At 51.2% G+C, this 13,980-nt stretch overlaps 1 protein-coding gene across 1 annotated transcript in view; it reads left to right on the plus strand.

The window, feature by feature from the left end:
* The window catches only part of CFAP57 (cilia and flagella associated protein 57), a gene marked incomplete at its 5' end in the record, with an annotated part of 76,646 nt that overhangs the window by 54,142 nt on the left and 8,524 nt on the right, over positions 1–13,980 (plus strand). The window contains 4 exons of the mRNA XM_079923718.1: positions 304–447; positions 6,779–6,895; positions 8,217–8,351; positions 8,433–8,576. Of these exons, the coding sequence (XP_079779844.1) occupies positions 304–447; positions 6,779–6,895; positions 8,217–8,351; positions 8,433–8,576 (540 nt within the window). The remainder of the gene's footprint in view (positions 1–303; positions 448–6,778; positions 6,896–8,216; positions 8,352–8,432; positions 8,577–13,980) is intronic.

Raw genomic sequence — 13,980 nt, forward strand, 5'->3', positions numbered from 1 at the left:
AAGAAGCACGCTCTTCTCTTGTAGAAGAGCACGTAGGACAGGAGATGCTGCCCAGGTGAGCTTGGAAAACACAGTTGACCAAAACCTGTCTGAATGGGTGAGTGAATGAATGTAGTCCTGGCTCAGAAGCCAAGAAGTCAATGGTTCCCTCTGGTGGGGAATCCGGCCTTTGTGTCCCCGGCAAGGGAGCAGTCTGTGGCCTCCTCAATCAGGAGGTCACAGGATTTGTGCACTTCGCCTAAAGGGATTCCGTACCAGGACCTCCTGGTAGCTCTCTCAACTTCTCTCTCCTCTCACGCACAGGAGAAGCGAATCTATGATCTGAAAAAGAAAAATCAAGAACTAGAGAAATTCAAGTTTGTGCTTGACTACAAAATAAAGGAGCTGAAGAAGCAAATAGAACCTCGAGAGAATGAGATCAACGTGATGAAGGAACAGATTCAAAAGGTGAGAAGCCATCTGGACCCCCTGGCCTCCTTCCCAACCATTCCTGGCTGGCCAGGAGGGAATGAAAGAAAGCACTCCTGGGACTTCCCTGGCGGTCCAGTGGTTAAGACTCCCATGCTTCCACTGCAGGGGCTGTGGGTTTGATCCTTGGTCAGGGAACTGAGATCCCGTATGCCGTTCAGCACAGCAAAAAAAAATTTTTTAAAAAAGAAAAGAAAAAAGAAAGGAAGCTCTCCTCACAGCCCCTCCCTGCTCCCAAGGTGTGGGCAGCATCCACTCCGCAGAAGAAGCCACGGGAAGGCCCAACGGGGGTTCGGTGGTGCAAAAGCAAAGTGCTTTGGGATTTGGCTTCCCCCGGGGCCTTGGGGTGGGCTTTGGACCTATTTGGACCACGGTTGCTGGGCCTTCAGCCACCAGGGGGCGATGTGTACTCAGCCACCAGCCTGTGCACCAGAAAGTACACCCCTCCGGATTCAACACTTTTTTCTCAGACTAAACATGCTGGTGGGGGCCCTATGCAAGGCCATGGTGTTTGGACTTCATCTGATAAGGAGTGTAGGACGTCATCAAAGGCTCTTGAGCAGGAGAGTGGCAAAATTAAGAGTGTGTTCCAGGAAGCAAACAGGATGGACGCAGAGAGGAGAGAGATCAGAAGCTAGGGACGAGGGCTTCTGAGAGCCCAGTGGGGTACAAGCGTTCCCCTTCGGCCCCTCTGCCCAGTACACAGGGCATTTCCTTATGACGTGTTTACCTGTCAGCCTCCCCACACTGGGCAGTGAGCAGCTGACAGTGGGGTCTGCGGTTCATCTAAACGAGGGTGGTCCTGACCTCCCCCTCGTCCAGTTTCCCCGTTTCTCAGTCAGTGGCACCACGATCCACCCAGGTGCTTAACGTAGAAGTGTGGAAGCCAACTCGGTTCTTCCCTTCTCTTAACTCCTATATCCAAGTCACCGATGCCTATCTGATCCATTTCCAAACGATATCTCAGATCCAACCCTCCTTGCCCTCCGCTGCCATCACTCCAGTCCAAGCCTACATCATCTCTCTTCTGGTCCTGACTCCAGCCTCCAGTCTGGTCTCCACATAGAGACCACAGCAAACCCCCAGTGGTATCTCCTCCCACCTAGAATGAAGCCCAGACTCCTTACAGAGGCCCTGCGTGATCCCACCTCAACCAGCCTCTCTAGCCATATCTCCAGGCTCCTTCCCCGGCTCCAGCCGGCAGGCTTTCTGACAGTTCCAAGGACAAGCACCTTTGCAGCCAGAAGGCTCTCAGATCTTCACACGACTGGCTTCTTTGCATCCTTCACGTCTCAGCTCATGTGTCACCTCTCCAAGGAGGTCTTCCCTGCCACCCTATCCAAAACAGCCTCCTACTCCCCCTCCATCTTCTCTAACTGTGCTGAGCAAAGCTAAAAGGGTAGCAGAGTGTACCGATGGCCCAACTAGAACTGGCTCCACAAGGGCTATCGTGGAGAAAAGCAAAGCCTTTTCTCCAGGAGGCCCAGAAAAGAGGCCACGTGGTGGGATCAGTCCAGGGCTGGGACATCCAGAGAGGATATGTCCTGTGACGATGACTTTCTCCCTGGCCTCTGGGATAAGGAAGGATGTTCCTAGCTGACCACAGAGCTGCCTCCTCTGGCCCTCCTGCCATTCTTGAGTGACCTCAGGGCCCAAGAATGGCAGCCTGAGAAGATGAGAAAGAGCAGGGGCCCTACCTGCCTGGAAAGCGGATGCACCGCAGGCCCCTGGCAGTCACGGCCCCACTTCTCCCACCTCATCTGACATATTTGTCAACTGCACTTAAAGTTGGGTTGGTTGCCTTCCACTGCAACACACCTGAGAGATTATTCACGTTCCCTTCAGTAACTGGACCAACCACGGCTTTGATCCTCAGCAGGGAATATGCCACCCCCTTGGGAAAGAGTCAAACAGGACCCCTCCTGCCCCACCCCAGGTGCCAGTTGCTGCCAGGGCTGATGTCTGGGCCCAGTTCCTTCCCCAGGGGCCTGTGACCTGGTGGCTTCCCTCTGTGGGTCAGACACATTAGGCCCACCTGCTGTGGACCTCCTGTGAAGTTCCTTTCCCTGCAAGAAGGAAGCTGCAAGCCCTTGGCTCCTTTGTAGGACTGAGACATCCGTGCCTGAAAACAGAAAACTTCCCTGACTCAAGTGCCTCCCCTCACAGACACTCTTGCAGCTTCTCTTTGATGAAACGTGACTATCTCCTTCCTAGGGCAGGAGTTTCCAGAACCTCATCATTTTACTTCACATTCTTTTATTTCTTCATCTAGTGCAGGTTTTCTCCGCCTTGGCACTATTGGCGCTTTGGGGTGGATAATTCCTGTTGTCGGGGGGCAGTCCTGTACATTGTGGGATATTTAGCAGCACCCCTGGTCTCTACCCACTAGAGGTAGAGACAGTCCTCCCCCTCCCCCAGATATGACAACCAAAAATGTCTCTAGATGTTGCCACTTGTCCCCTGGTGGGGCGGGGGTCAAGATGCCTCTCCCCAGCCCCCGCTCCCCACTAAGAATCTCTGAATGTGATGAGTACCACCTGGACGAGTAGATGGAATTTCCACTCCAGGAAAAGGATGCTTGTTCCCATTCACTGGCTAGTCTCCTGGCTGACCAGCCAACTACTCAAAGTTGACATATTTCTATGTCAATCTTTCTATGAAATAGATTCTTTTTACTCTCGGCGTGGTTTGACGCTTTGCTCATATCACTTCCTTTCTAACCTAATCCGGTCATTGCTGACTTTAAGATTGTAGAGAAAGAGGCACAGCCAGCTGCAAGCACCCAGGCCTTGGAGAAGCCCCTTTCTCTCTTGCAGCGGCCGTTTCCTTGGTCTGGGGCACCAGCATCTCACCTGGGCCACAGCGGCAGCCTCCTGACCAGGCTACCTGGCTCCAGTCTTACTCTCTCCGGTACAGCCTCTGCATCAGGCCTCCTAGGGTGCAGATCAGATCATGCCACTCCTTGGGTAAGACCTGTCAGTGGCTCCCTGAACTTTCAGGTTAAGGGCCAAACTTCTGACCTATTTAAACTTCTGGGCAGGGTAAAGTCCGAGCTTCACACCATTCGAGCCTCAGCCCCAGGCTCCTGCATGACCCAGCTCAGCTGACCTCTCTAGCTCCTCTCCCACTTCCTCACACGCACCCCTCCAAGGTCCAGGGGTGGCTGGACCACTTGCAGCCTGCAGAGATGTGCCAGGCTGCCCATGCCTCTGGTCCTTTCTGTGCATGGCTGTTCTCTCTGCCTGAGATTCTCCTTCCCAACTTGTCCTTAAACCCTATGCCTCCTACAAAACCCGACGGAGCGTCCCTTCCCTAGGTGCCACCCCTCAGCTACACTGTGCACACACAGGGCCCTTTCCGCCCTGACTGCTGATGGTGTTGATCCTACTGCACGTGAACTTCTCATTTACTTCCCTCTAATCCCTCTAGACCCGGGGCTTCTTGAAGAAAACTGCCTCTCAGTCAGGTCTGTATGCCTATGCCTGTGACAGCCTGCCAGTCCTTTCTAAGGGATACATTCTTTCGTTAGCTATGTAAACATCCACACTTGCTCTGTGTCCTCTACCAGGCGGCTCCACATAGCTCTGCCAACATTGCATGTTTATCTTATCACTCTTCCAGAGGCAGGTTGTTTCAGGCTCTCCTCCCTTCCCTCAGTCTTGCTTCCCGTGGCCTTCTATACCTGCGATGCATTCATTTATTCATATGTTATTCATATGAATATTTATTGAGAGCCGCTTTTATGCCAGGCGTTGGGTCAAAGGGCTACTCTGTTCGTACAAAATGCTTCCTGTAATTAGGCTAACATTCTTCCAAACGCTGCCCCTTCCTGTCCAGGATGCGGCTCCCTAGGGCCTCCTGGTACCCGAGAAGCTGGCCGGGAGCCTTGAAATCTGGCCGAAGGGCCTGCGTTAAGCTAGAGGGGCTACTCCATCCAGCCAGGAAAAAACCCCGTGAACTCCCCATCCCCCTCAAAATAGTAAGCAAACCTCTCTATCCACCAGATCCACCAGATCTGGCGTGTCAGTCAGACTGCACTCCTTTGCTTTTGGCAGGAGTTAAATCAAAGACGAGCTCACCTACCGCTGATCTCATTCTAATCAGAAGCTCTGATTGTTACTCACATGTCCTTGGTTGATACCCATGTAACAATGAATAAAGAGTCAGAAGCTCATGGGTAGCTTCTTTTTTTTTTTTCTTTTGAAGATGAGGCCCTCTGAAGTTGTAGTTTTCAGACCTTTTCAACAGAATGATGAGGCAAAGATTCCTTCTCAGCCTCCTCTTTTCTGTTTTATGCCTTAGACTGGGGACACCTACATGCTGGTCCCTCAAAACTTTCTGCTTGAGGGTCGGCCCTGATGATTTGTGGCCCCAGAGGGTCAAGATTCACTCATACAACTTCACAAAGTAGAACGAGGAAGCTGCTTTTCTGCAGAACCTTGCCTCAGGTTACAGGTTCCAGTCAATTTATAAGGAATTCAAGAAAAGAAGGAAGGAACAGGGAAACTAAGGGCAAAAAATTCATAGCCGGGCTATAGAAACACATGATCTGGGTTAACATTATCAGCCAAGGGGTGGGGAGCTTTGGGGACGGCGAGGCGTAAGAAGAAAGTTCCTTCCAGTGTGGGAACTAGAAGGGAAGTGCCCTGGTAGCAGGGGAAACATTCCCACTGAAAGACTTCAGTTCTCAAATATAATTTTCATTCTCTGACTTTCTTCGTTGAGGTACCACTGGTTTATGATGTTATGTAAGTTTCATGTGTGCAGCATTATATTTCTTTTATTGTTGTTGTTGTTCTTTTATTTATTTATTTATTTACTACTTTATTGGAGTATAATTGCTTTACCATGGTGTGTTAGTTTCTGCTTCATAACAAAGTGAATCAGTTATACATATGTTCCCATACCTCTTCCCTCTTGCGTCTCCCTCCCTCCCACCCAACAGCATTATACTTCTACTTCCATATGTACTACAGTGTGTACGGTTTCCATCCGTCGCCGTACAGTTGCTCCCTTTACCCATGTTGCCCTTGCCCTGCCCTTTTCCCTCTGGTAGCCACTACTCTGTTCTCTGTATCTATGTGCTTGGTTTGTTTGGTTTGTTCATTTATTTTGTTTGTTTTTTGTTGTTTTTCTAGTTGAAGTACAGTTAATTTACAATGTTGTGTTAGTTTCAAGTGTACAGCAAAGTGATTCAGTTATACATATAACTTTCAGGTTATTTTCCATTATAGGTTATTATAAGATATTGAATATAGTTCCCTGTGCTATCCTTATTTACCTGTCTTATATATAGTAGTGTGTAGATGTTAATCCCAAACTCCTAATTTATCTCCCCCCACTCCACCCCCTCTATCCCCTTTGGTAACCATAAGTTTGTTTTCTATGTCTCTGAGTCTTATTTCTGTTTTGTAAATAAGTTCATTTGTATCATTTTTTTTAGATTCCACATATAAGCAATATCATGATATTTGTCTTTATCTGACTTACTTCACTTAATATGATAATCTCTAGGTCCATCCATGTTGCTGCAAATGGCATTATTTCATTCTTTTTTATGGCTGAGTAATATTCCTTTGTATATATGTACCACATCTTTATCCATCATCTGTCGATGGACATTTAAGTTCCTTCCATGTCTTTTATATCCCAAAGGTGAATGAAATCATACAGTATTTGTGTTTCTCTGTTGGGCTTATTTCACTTAGCATAATACCCTAAAGGAACCCATCCATATTGTTGCAAATGACAAGATTTCATTCTTTTTTATGGCTGAATAGTATTCCATTTGTGTGTGTGTGTGTGTGTGTGTGTGTGTGTGTGTGTGTGTGTGTACCAAAGTTTCTTTATCCATTCCTCCACTGATGGGCACTTAGGTTGCTTCCATACCTTGGCTATTGTAAATAATGCTGCGATAAACATAGGGGTGCATATATCTTTTCAAATTAGTGTTTTTGCATTCTTTGGATAAATACCCAGAAGTGGGATAGCTGGATCCTCTGTTATACAGCTATTCTTAATTTTTTGAGGACTCTCCGTACTGTTCTCCATAGTGGCTGCACCAATTTACATTCCAACCAACAGTGCACAAGAATTTCCTTTTCTCCACATCTTCTCTAACCCTTATTATTTCTTGCCTTTTTGATAATAGCCATTCTAACAGGCAGGAGGTGATATCTCATTGTGGTTTTGATTTCCCTTTCCCTAATAATCAGTGATGTTGAACATTTTTCAGGTGCCCATTGGCGATCTGCATGTCTTCCTTGGCTTACTTTCTTATTCTTGACTCTTTTTCCCCTGTTGTCTGTAGATGGAAACTGAACTGGAGCGTTTCCATAAGCAGAACACACAGCTGGAGCTGAACATCACAGAATTGTGGCAGAAATTAAGAGCTACTGATCAGGAGATGCACAGAGAGAGACACAAGGTGTGAGGATGTTCAGAGTCCGGCAGCTCTTGGATTCAGGAGCTGGTGCCTGTCTGCAACGGGCAGCTGGCTTTCAAGAGACAGAGCCAGCCCGTAGCTAAGATACACCCATTTTAACTCGCATTCTTTACTTGTTCACAGCCCTGCCCTATTTCAGGCTCATGTAAATTTACTGAATCCATCTGAGACTATAAAATGACTTTGAGTATCGTGATCAAGGAGGTGGGAAGCCAGTGTTATAGGAATGCTCACAACATTGGCTTGTGTGGCCTGGGAAGGAACCTGTTCAGAGAGATCATCTGTAGTCGGTGGTTAAAGCCTTGGCTGCCAAAACAATACTGAGCTAAGAGGACCTCAGAAATCGCCTATTCTGGTCTATGTAATAAACAAGGAAAGCAAGGTCAGAGAGATTAGGAAGTTAGAAACCTCACCCAGCACCCACAGCTAGTGAGCACATACAGAGCCAGGGCTGGGAACCCAGTCTTCTGGTCCTGGGCCAGGACTTGGCTGCACCCTCACCCCCTGGCACAGAGCACCTCGTAATGTCGGTAGAATCAGATTGAATTTTTCCACCCCTCACATTAAGGATTGACTCTGTACTGGGTAATACTAGAAGCTGCAGAGCTATCAACGTGAACGGATACAGATCCTGCCCTTCACAAACTGAAGAGGTTGACAGGTGATCTGTGGCATGTGCATAGTAATTAGCAGCCAGCCAAGGCTGAACATTATGGAACGTGAATAAAGAGCTGTGAGAGTGAAGAAAAAGGAGAGTCTCTCTAGGTCGGGGGTAGGGGAAGATGGGTATCTGAGAAAGCATGATGGAAGAGGGAGGACGTAGCCCAAGTTTGCAGATGAACCAGTCTGCTCAATTTTGTCATTATCTTCCCTACCCACTCACAGCAGCCCTCAGGAGGGAGAAACACTGGGTGAGCTAACAAAGGGGCAGGGAAGCCCTGGCGCAGGGGTCTGCAAGAGAGAATCGATGCTCTGCATCTTGGCTCCGAAAGGAGTAGGTGACCACTTGCACCTCTTTTAGCCTTTTAAGGCCTGTGGTCCTGGAAGGAATCTAGAGCCAATAAAGGAGTCAGTGTGTGCTGCCTCCTGAAAATGCAACTGTTCAGGCCAGGGACACGGGCGTTTTAGGGCCTCTCCCTCTGGGCGAGGTGCCCATCTAGGCCTCTGGGCCCTGGGTCGCCCCTGGTGGTCAACGGTGAAGTCCTAGATGAGGTGTCTCTTGTCCCTTTAAGCAGTCACAAGGCTGCAGCCCCTGACCCTGGAGAGTCCCTATGCGGCTAGAAGTAAATGCCTCTGCTTGCAGGAGCGGAACTTGGAGGCGCTGGTCAAACAGTTTAAGACGGACCTTCACAACTGTGTGGCGTACATCCAAGAGCCCCGGCAGCTGAAGGAGAAGTTCCGCGCTCTCTTTGAGAAGTACGTGCAGCGGGCAGACATGGTGAGCTCTGCCTCCCTTTCCGCCCTCCCCTGCCCTCCAGGCTCTCCCCTCCCTCACGGTGAGCTCCTCCTGCCCCATCAGGTGGAGATCACAGGGCTGAACTCGGACCTGCAGCAGGAGTACAGCCGTCAGCGGGAGCACCTGGAGAGGAGCCTGGCCACCCTCAAGAAGAAGGTGGTCAAGGAGAGTGAGCTGCACCGCGCGGATTACGTCCGCATCATGCAGGTACCTGCACGCGCCCCTCAGCTCCCTCGAGGCTGGGCCGTCAGAGACAAGAGAGCCTGTCAAGGGCCCCTCCAAGACCACTGTCCTCAGGGTTCCCCAAATGTCCAAGGGACCCACTAGCTTTCTCCAAAGCTCCTTCTTTGACCTGTCTCCTCTGACCCCCCCAGAGCTCATCCTGGCGGTGACCATGGCCCAGAGCCCCGCCAAGGAGGTTTTCTAGGCACTTCCATGCCCACTCCTGCCCCTCCAAGATTCGTTCATTTCTGCCCCATCTCACTTCACCAGCCACCCGTTTCTTTTTTCTACTCCCATCTTTATCCAAAGCACTCCTGCATCCTGCCTCACTCCTCTCCTTGGGCCAGGACTTGGCTACACCCTCACCCCCTGGCACAGAGCACCTCATAACGTTGGTAGAATCAGATGGAATTTTTCCACCCCTCTGGACTTTGGCCACGTGACTTTAGCTCTCCCAGTTACTCTCTTCCTTCTCCTCTTTTCTGTTTCCAGCTCTTGTTTCACCTTACTTTGTTTTGCTGCTTTTTATTCTGCTACCTGTTATCACATGGTCCCTGCTGGCCAAGTTCTCTCCTGGGAACATGCCCATCTCCTCCCACCTCCTCCGGCTTTTCTGGTGCCTCAGGTCCCTACTCTTATCTCTCGGGTCCAGAGCCAACCACACCCACCCTAAGTGTTGGCCTCCCCTCGCTTTAATGAGCTCTCCACGCCCACCTCCCCGGACTCTTCCTAGGGCCGTTCAGAGAGCCTAACCCCATTACTGCCACCTCCACTTACACACGCTATCGGACTGCCATGCAGGATTCTGCCGCCAATTTCTCTTCGGGTATCGGTCTCACCTAAGGCAGTTAATGTGAATTAATATCAAAAGAGAACATCAGAATCGCATTTATAAGGCATGTACCTTTTTATGTTCCTATTTCTTGAATGCTGTAATTAAAATGCTGGAATGGGGATGGGCTGCAGTTGGATTGAAACAAATCAGTTCCGAACACAGCTGGGCAGAGCACACTGCAATTCAGGCCAGCCCCAGGCACGGCAGGTCTCATGCCACCTTACAACCAGCCCCTGCTTAAAAGCAGCCCACACCATCAAGCAGCCCACCGCCCAGCTCCTGAGCCATGAAAGCAGTCGGAGGCCCAGAGATAGGAGTAGATTCCATTGCTGGGACCCTTAGGCACCAGCAGCTGATACACAGAGCCATTGCTAAGGGTCTCGAGTGCTCCGAGCATGGAGAGTCCCCGGGGGCGCTGCAGTGCAGCCTGCGGGGCAGGGGGACCAGGGAGACTGTAGGAGTGGTTGTCAACTGGCGACATTGCTGAGCTCTCATCTGTGACTTGCCACCAGGGCACAGGCCTGAGGGGTCCTCCAAGGGCTGAGTCCCTCTCTCCATGACAACCAGACTCCCAAAGCAAACGTCAATCCCAGGAGAAGAAGGAAAAGGAAAGAGAGTAAAGACCACAGCCTAGGTGAGGGTGTAAGCGTCAGCATGAGGCTGCTCAGGACAGGCAGAAGGGCTTCGTTTGCTCCCCCCTTCCCCAGGGGCCATATGCCCACTCCTGCTGGGCCAGGGTGAGAGTTGGGGTAGCGGGAGCAGAGGAGACCCAAGCAGGGCTTCTGCCCAACGCTACCACTCCCTGGTGGCTGGCAGAGGGAGCCATCAACAGGGAGAAGCCCGGAGAGTGTTTGCTCAAGCAGCCTTGTAAACCTGTGTGCTGCGGAGCCCTGTGGATGCACAGAAGCGCCACAGGCACCTGCAGGGGGCCAGAGGGGGGTCAGGACGCAGGGCTCTGGGTTCCCATCACCTGCTCAACCAGGGAGACTCCTTGCTTACTGCGGTGGGCTCTGTGTAAGATTTTGTTTGGAAGACTTAAAAAAAGAAAAACTTTCAAAACTACTGTTCTGGATGATAAAAGTTGTTTCCTTCTTTGGTCTTAAGGGCCAGGCAAGGTGGCAGGCCTGGAGAAAAGAACACAGCCCTGTCTTTGTACAGACCCAGTTTCCCCTCCTGCTGGCCAGTCTTGCTGGGGGAGGGGCGGGGGCGGGTCCTGAACTTCTCCAGGAGCTGCCTTCCTATCTGTAAGAGAGGAAGAAAACATCAACCTCAGCCAGTTACTGCAAGGATTGAGTGAGCTAACTAACGTCAAGCATTGGCCACTGGGCCTATACAGAAAAGGTGCTCCAAAAATGCTATTTTCCTTCCCTTCTTCCGAGCAAAAGACTTACTCAGGAACCAAGGCAGGGCTTCCCTGGTGGCGCAGTGGTTGAGAGTCTGCCTGCCAATGCAGGGGACAGGGGTTTGAGCCCTGGTCTGGGAAGATCCCACGTGCTGCGGAGCAACTAGGCCCGTGAGCCACAACTACTGAGCCTGTGCGTCTGGAGCTTGTGCTCTGCAACAAGAGAGGCCGCGACAGTGAGAGGCCCGCGCGCCGCGATGAAGAGTGGCCCCCGCTCGCCGCAACTAGAGAAAGCCCGCGCACAGAAACGAAGACCCAATGCAGCCAAAAATAAATAAATAAAATTAAAAAAAAAAAAAAAAAAAGAACCAAGGCAAAATCTAGTAGGAGAGCCTGAAAGGCCATCACAGCACAGACTGGGAGTGCCCATGGGCTTGAGGCACAGAAGACGGGACAGGACAGCTGATCCCAGGCCCCCCAGCTGGTGGCCCGGGTGCCCGTTGCTTTGGTATGCCTTTGTAAGGAGCTGCATCTGCAGGTACCGAGGCCCTGACACTTAAGTCTCAAAAGGCTGAGGAAGGCTGGGGCAGACATGGCATCTGAGAGAAACTTGTTAGAAAACACAGAAAATGAGGTCACTGTCTCATTTATATGTTCAGATAGGAGCACGGGGCCTCCTCATTCATTCTCCAGCATGACTGCCGATACTAAAATAAGAGTTGCAATGGAATACAAACATCTAGGACACGTACTTTATTCATTCAGGACGCGTATTTTGCGGGCTTCTTACGTGCCAAGCTGCGAGCTGGCCGTGGAGGATTCCCAGATTAATGTGATGGCTTGCCTACTCTCAGCGAGCTCACCTAGGGAACTTGAGCCAGACACAGATAAGCACTGCTCCGTGCAGCGCATCCAGGGTGGTAAGCTCACCGGAGAGGGGGGCTTCAGCTAGGGGGCATGGCACTTGAGCTGGGCCTTGAAGGGTGAGTAGAGGGGGTCAGGGAGCAATGGGGGAAGAGCCTTCCAGGCCGAGGACACAACCTGAGAACAGTCAGAGAAGAGAGAGGCCTGTGGGGTGTTTGGGGACCCAGAAATCCCCCGACGTAACTTTATTGCAGAGCATGGGGGCAAGGAGGAAGGGCCCTTTGGAACGGTAGGTAGCTTAGGGTCACGTTGAAAGGGCTTTCCGTGTCACACAAGAAGCATGAAGTTTATTTTATAAGCTGGTGCCCCCTAAGGTTTCTTATGTAGGTAGGGGTGTTATCTGTTCCGGAAAGGTTACTTCAGTGGGCAGGGGGGAAAGACCAGTGGGGAAAGGCAAGTGGCAGGAAAACCCCTTCGAAGATGACTCCCGTGTTAAAGGGAGATGACAGGCCTTGGGAGGGGAAAGCTGTGATGTCAGAAGATGTTTCAGAGTAGAGGTGATGAATAGAAGTGGGTGGTTAGATGTGAGAGGAAGGCTGAAAGAGGAGTGGAGAAATGGTTCATTTGTGCAGTTAGGCAGATGGCGATCCCACCAACTGTGGGCTCTGGAAAGACGCCACTGAGTGGGGCTCCCAAGTTATCGGAATAAATCCGTTGCCTGCTTTTTCCACACTAACCAGACCCTGCTGTATTCTTAAAGGTGTCAACTCAAGGTAGGCCAGCAGGGGGTGCTCTAGGCATTTCCTTTCTGCGCCCTTCTCCCGCGGAGTCTGAAGTTCTGTCAGCGGGTTCCCGTGTGAGGCTCTCTGGCATTGCCCCTCAGCCAAAGGCAGTGCTGGACAGCTTGGCGTAGCCTCTTTGTTCAGTAAGCCTTTCTATATAAACAGACCTTAGGATCCCCGAGCCAGCCTCTCTCACATGCCCCAAGTCCTGGCGCTCGATGGACCCAGGTCAGATCTTCCCTGCAGAGGAGCTGGCTGGGGGTCTGGAGGATCAGAGGGGCCTTGGTAGACCGTTCTGACCAAGGGGGGATCAAGAACAGAGAAGCTCAGCAAACCTGCTGCCTTCACGTTTTGACTTCACAAAACGACCCAAGGCGCTTACAGTCGACCTCAGTGTGGCCTCTGGACTCCTCAGAGCACGGACCACCCCGGAAAGCCCTCTTAAGGCAGCCCCACTTGTACATTTCAGGGGCTCCCTCGGCCTCCATACCATGTGAGGTGTTGACGGAGGTGACGTACAGCAGAGGTGAGAGTGGAGTCTGGGAGGCAGCAGTCAGAGGCATCAAGGCACCTGGGGGCGGACGCCACCAGGTTCGAATCCCAGCTCTGCCACCCATGCACAGCCTCGGCTTCCTCATAGGCAGCTGAATCCCATAATACCTTCCTGCTGAGGTGGTTGTAGGGATTAAACGAGGCTGTGTATGCAGAGTGTCTGACACAGTGCAGGAATCCAGTCCACCCTTGGAGTTGTTATCTTGTTCTTACCCTCGTCATCAAGCATTTGGCGGCTCAGACCCTGCTGGCTCCCTCTTGGCTTGGGCCTGAAACACTCTTCCCTGCTCCGCCCCTCCCCCAGGCTCCACAGGGAGGCTTCCTCACACCCGTGACCGCCCTGCGGGCCATCTCTCTGCACTGGATCCAAGCTGGCCTCCCACGTCTGGCACAATAAGCACCTAACAGGCTTTCTGTTTTATGAATGAACCAACGGAGCAGAGGAATCGGGCTGCATTGAGTCCTGGGCCTCAATCACACTCTAGTGAGGCCTGAGTCGTGTTCTGCAGACCTGTCTTAGGTGACCAGCCTCGTGAAGGTGTCCAGGGCTGGCAGTGGCGTCAGAAACATGCATATCGAAAGGTACCAGGAGCCTGAAGTCCCAATCACGGCGACAGGGCTGTCAGGGTGGAGAGAATGGCGGGGGCTCCACGTGGGGCCATTACTAGTAGAGGTGAAAGATGCTGAGAGCTGGTTATGAATGAACATGAGATTCAGTTCAGACACAAAGTCGACAGGATTGAGTGACAAAATGAATGGAGGTTGACCGGGAAGAAGTTTCTGGAGAGAACTGGGGAAATGGCACTTTCAGTCTCTAATCTTTATTCTGATTACGATTATTTTATTGAATGAAGCAGGGGAAGTGAAGCTAAGCGATGCCAGCTAAGAGGAGGAGTGGAGAGAGCCCCTGAGTGGGCTGATGTGCCCAGGAGTTCCCTGTGGCTCTCCTAAGACTCCCTTCTGTCTGGTCTCCCCTGCTCAACATTTACCCCCTGGTTTGTAATTTGCTGGTTT

Source organism: Stenella coeruleoalba (genome assembly GCF_951394435.1).
Source record: "Stenella coeruleoalba genome assembly, chromosome: 1".
Classification (NCBI taxonomy): Eukaryota; Metazoa; Chordata; class Mammalia; order Artiodactyla; family Delphinidae; genus Stenella; species Stenella coeruleoalba.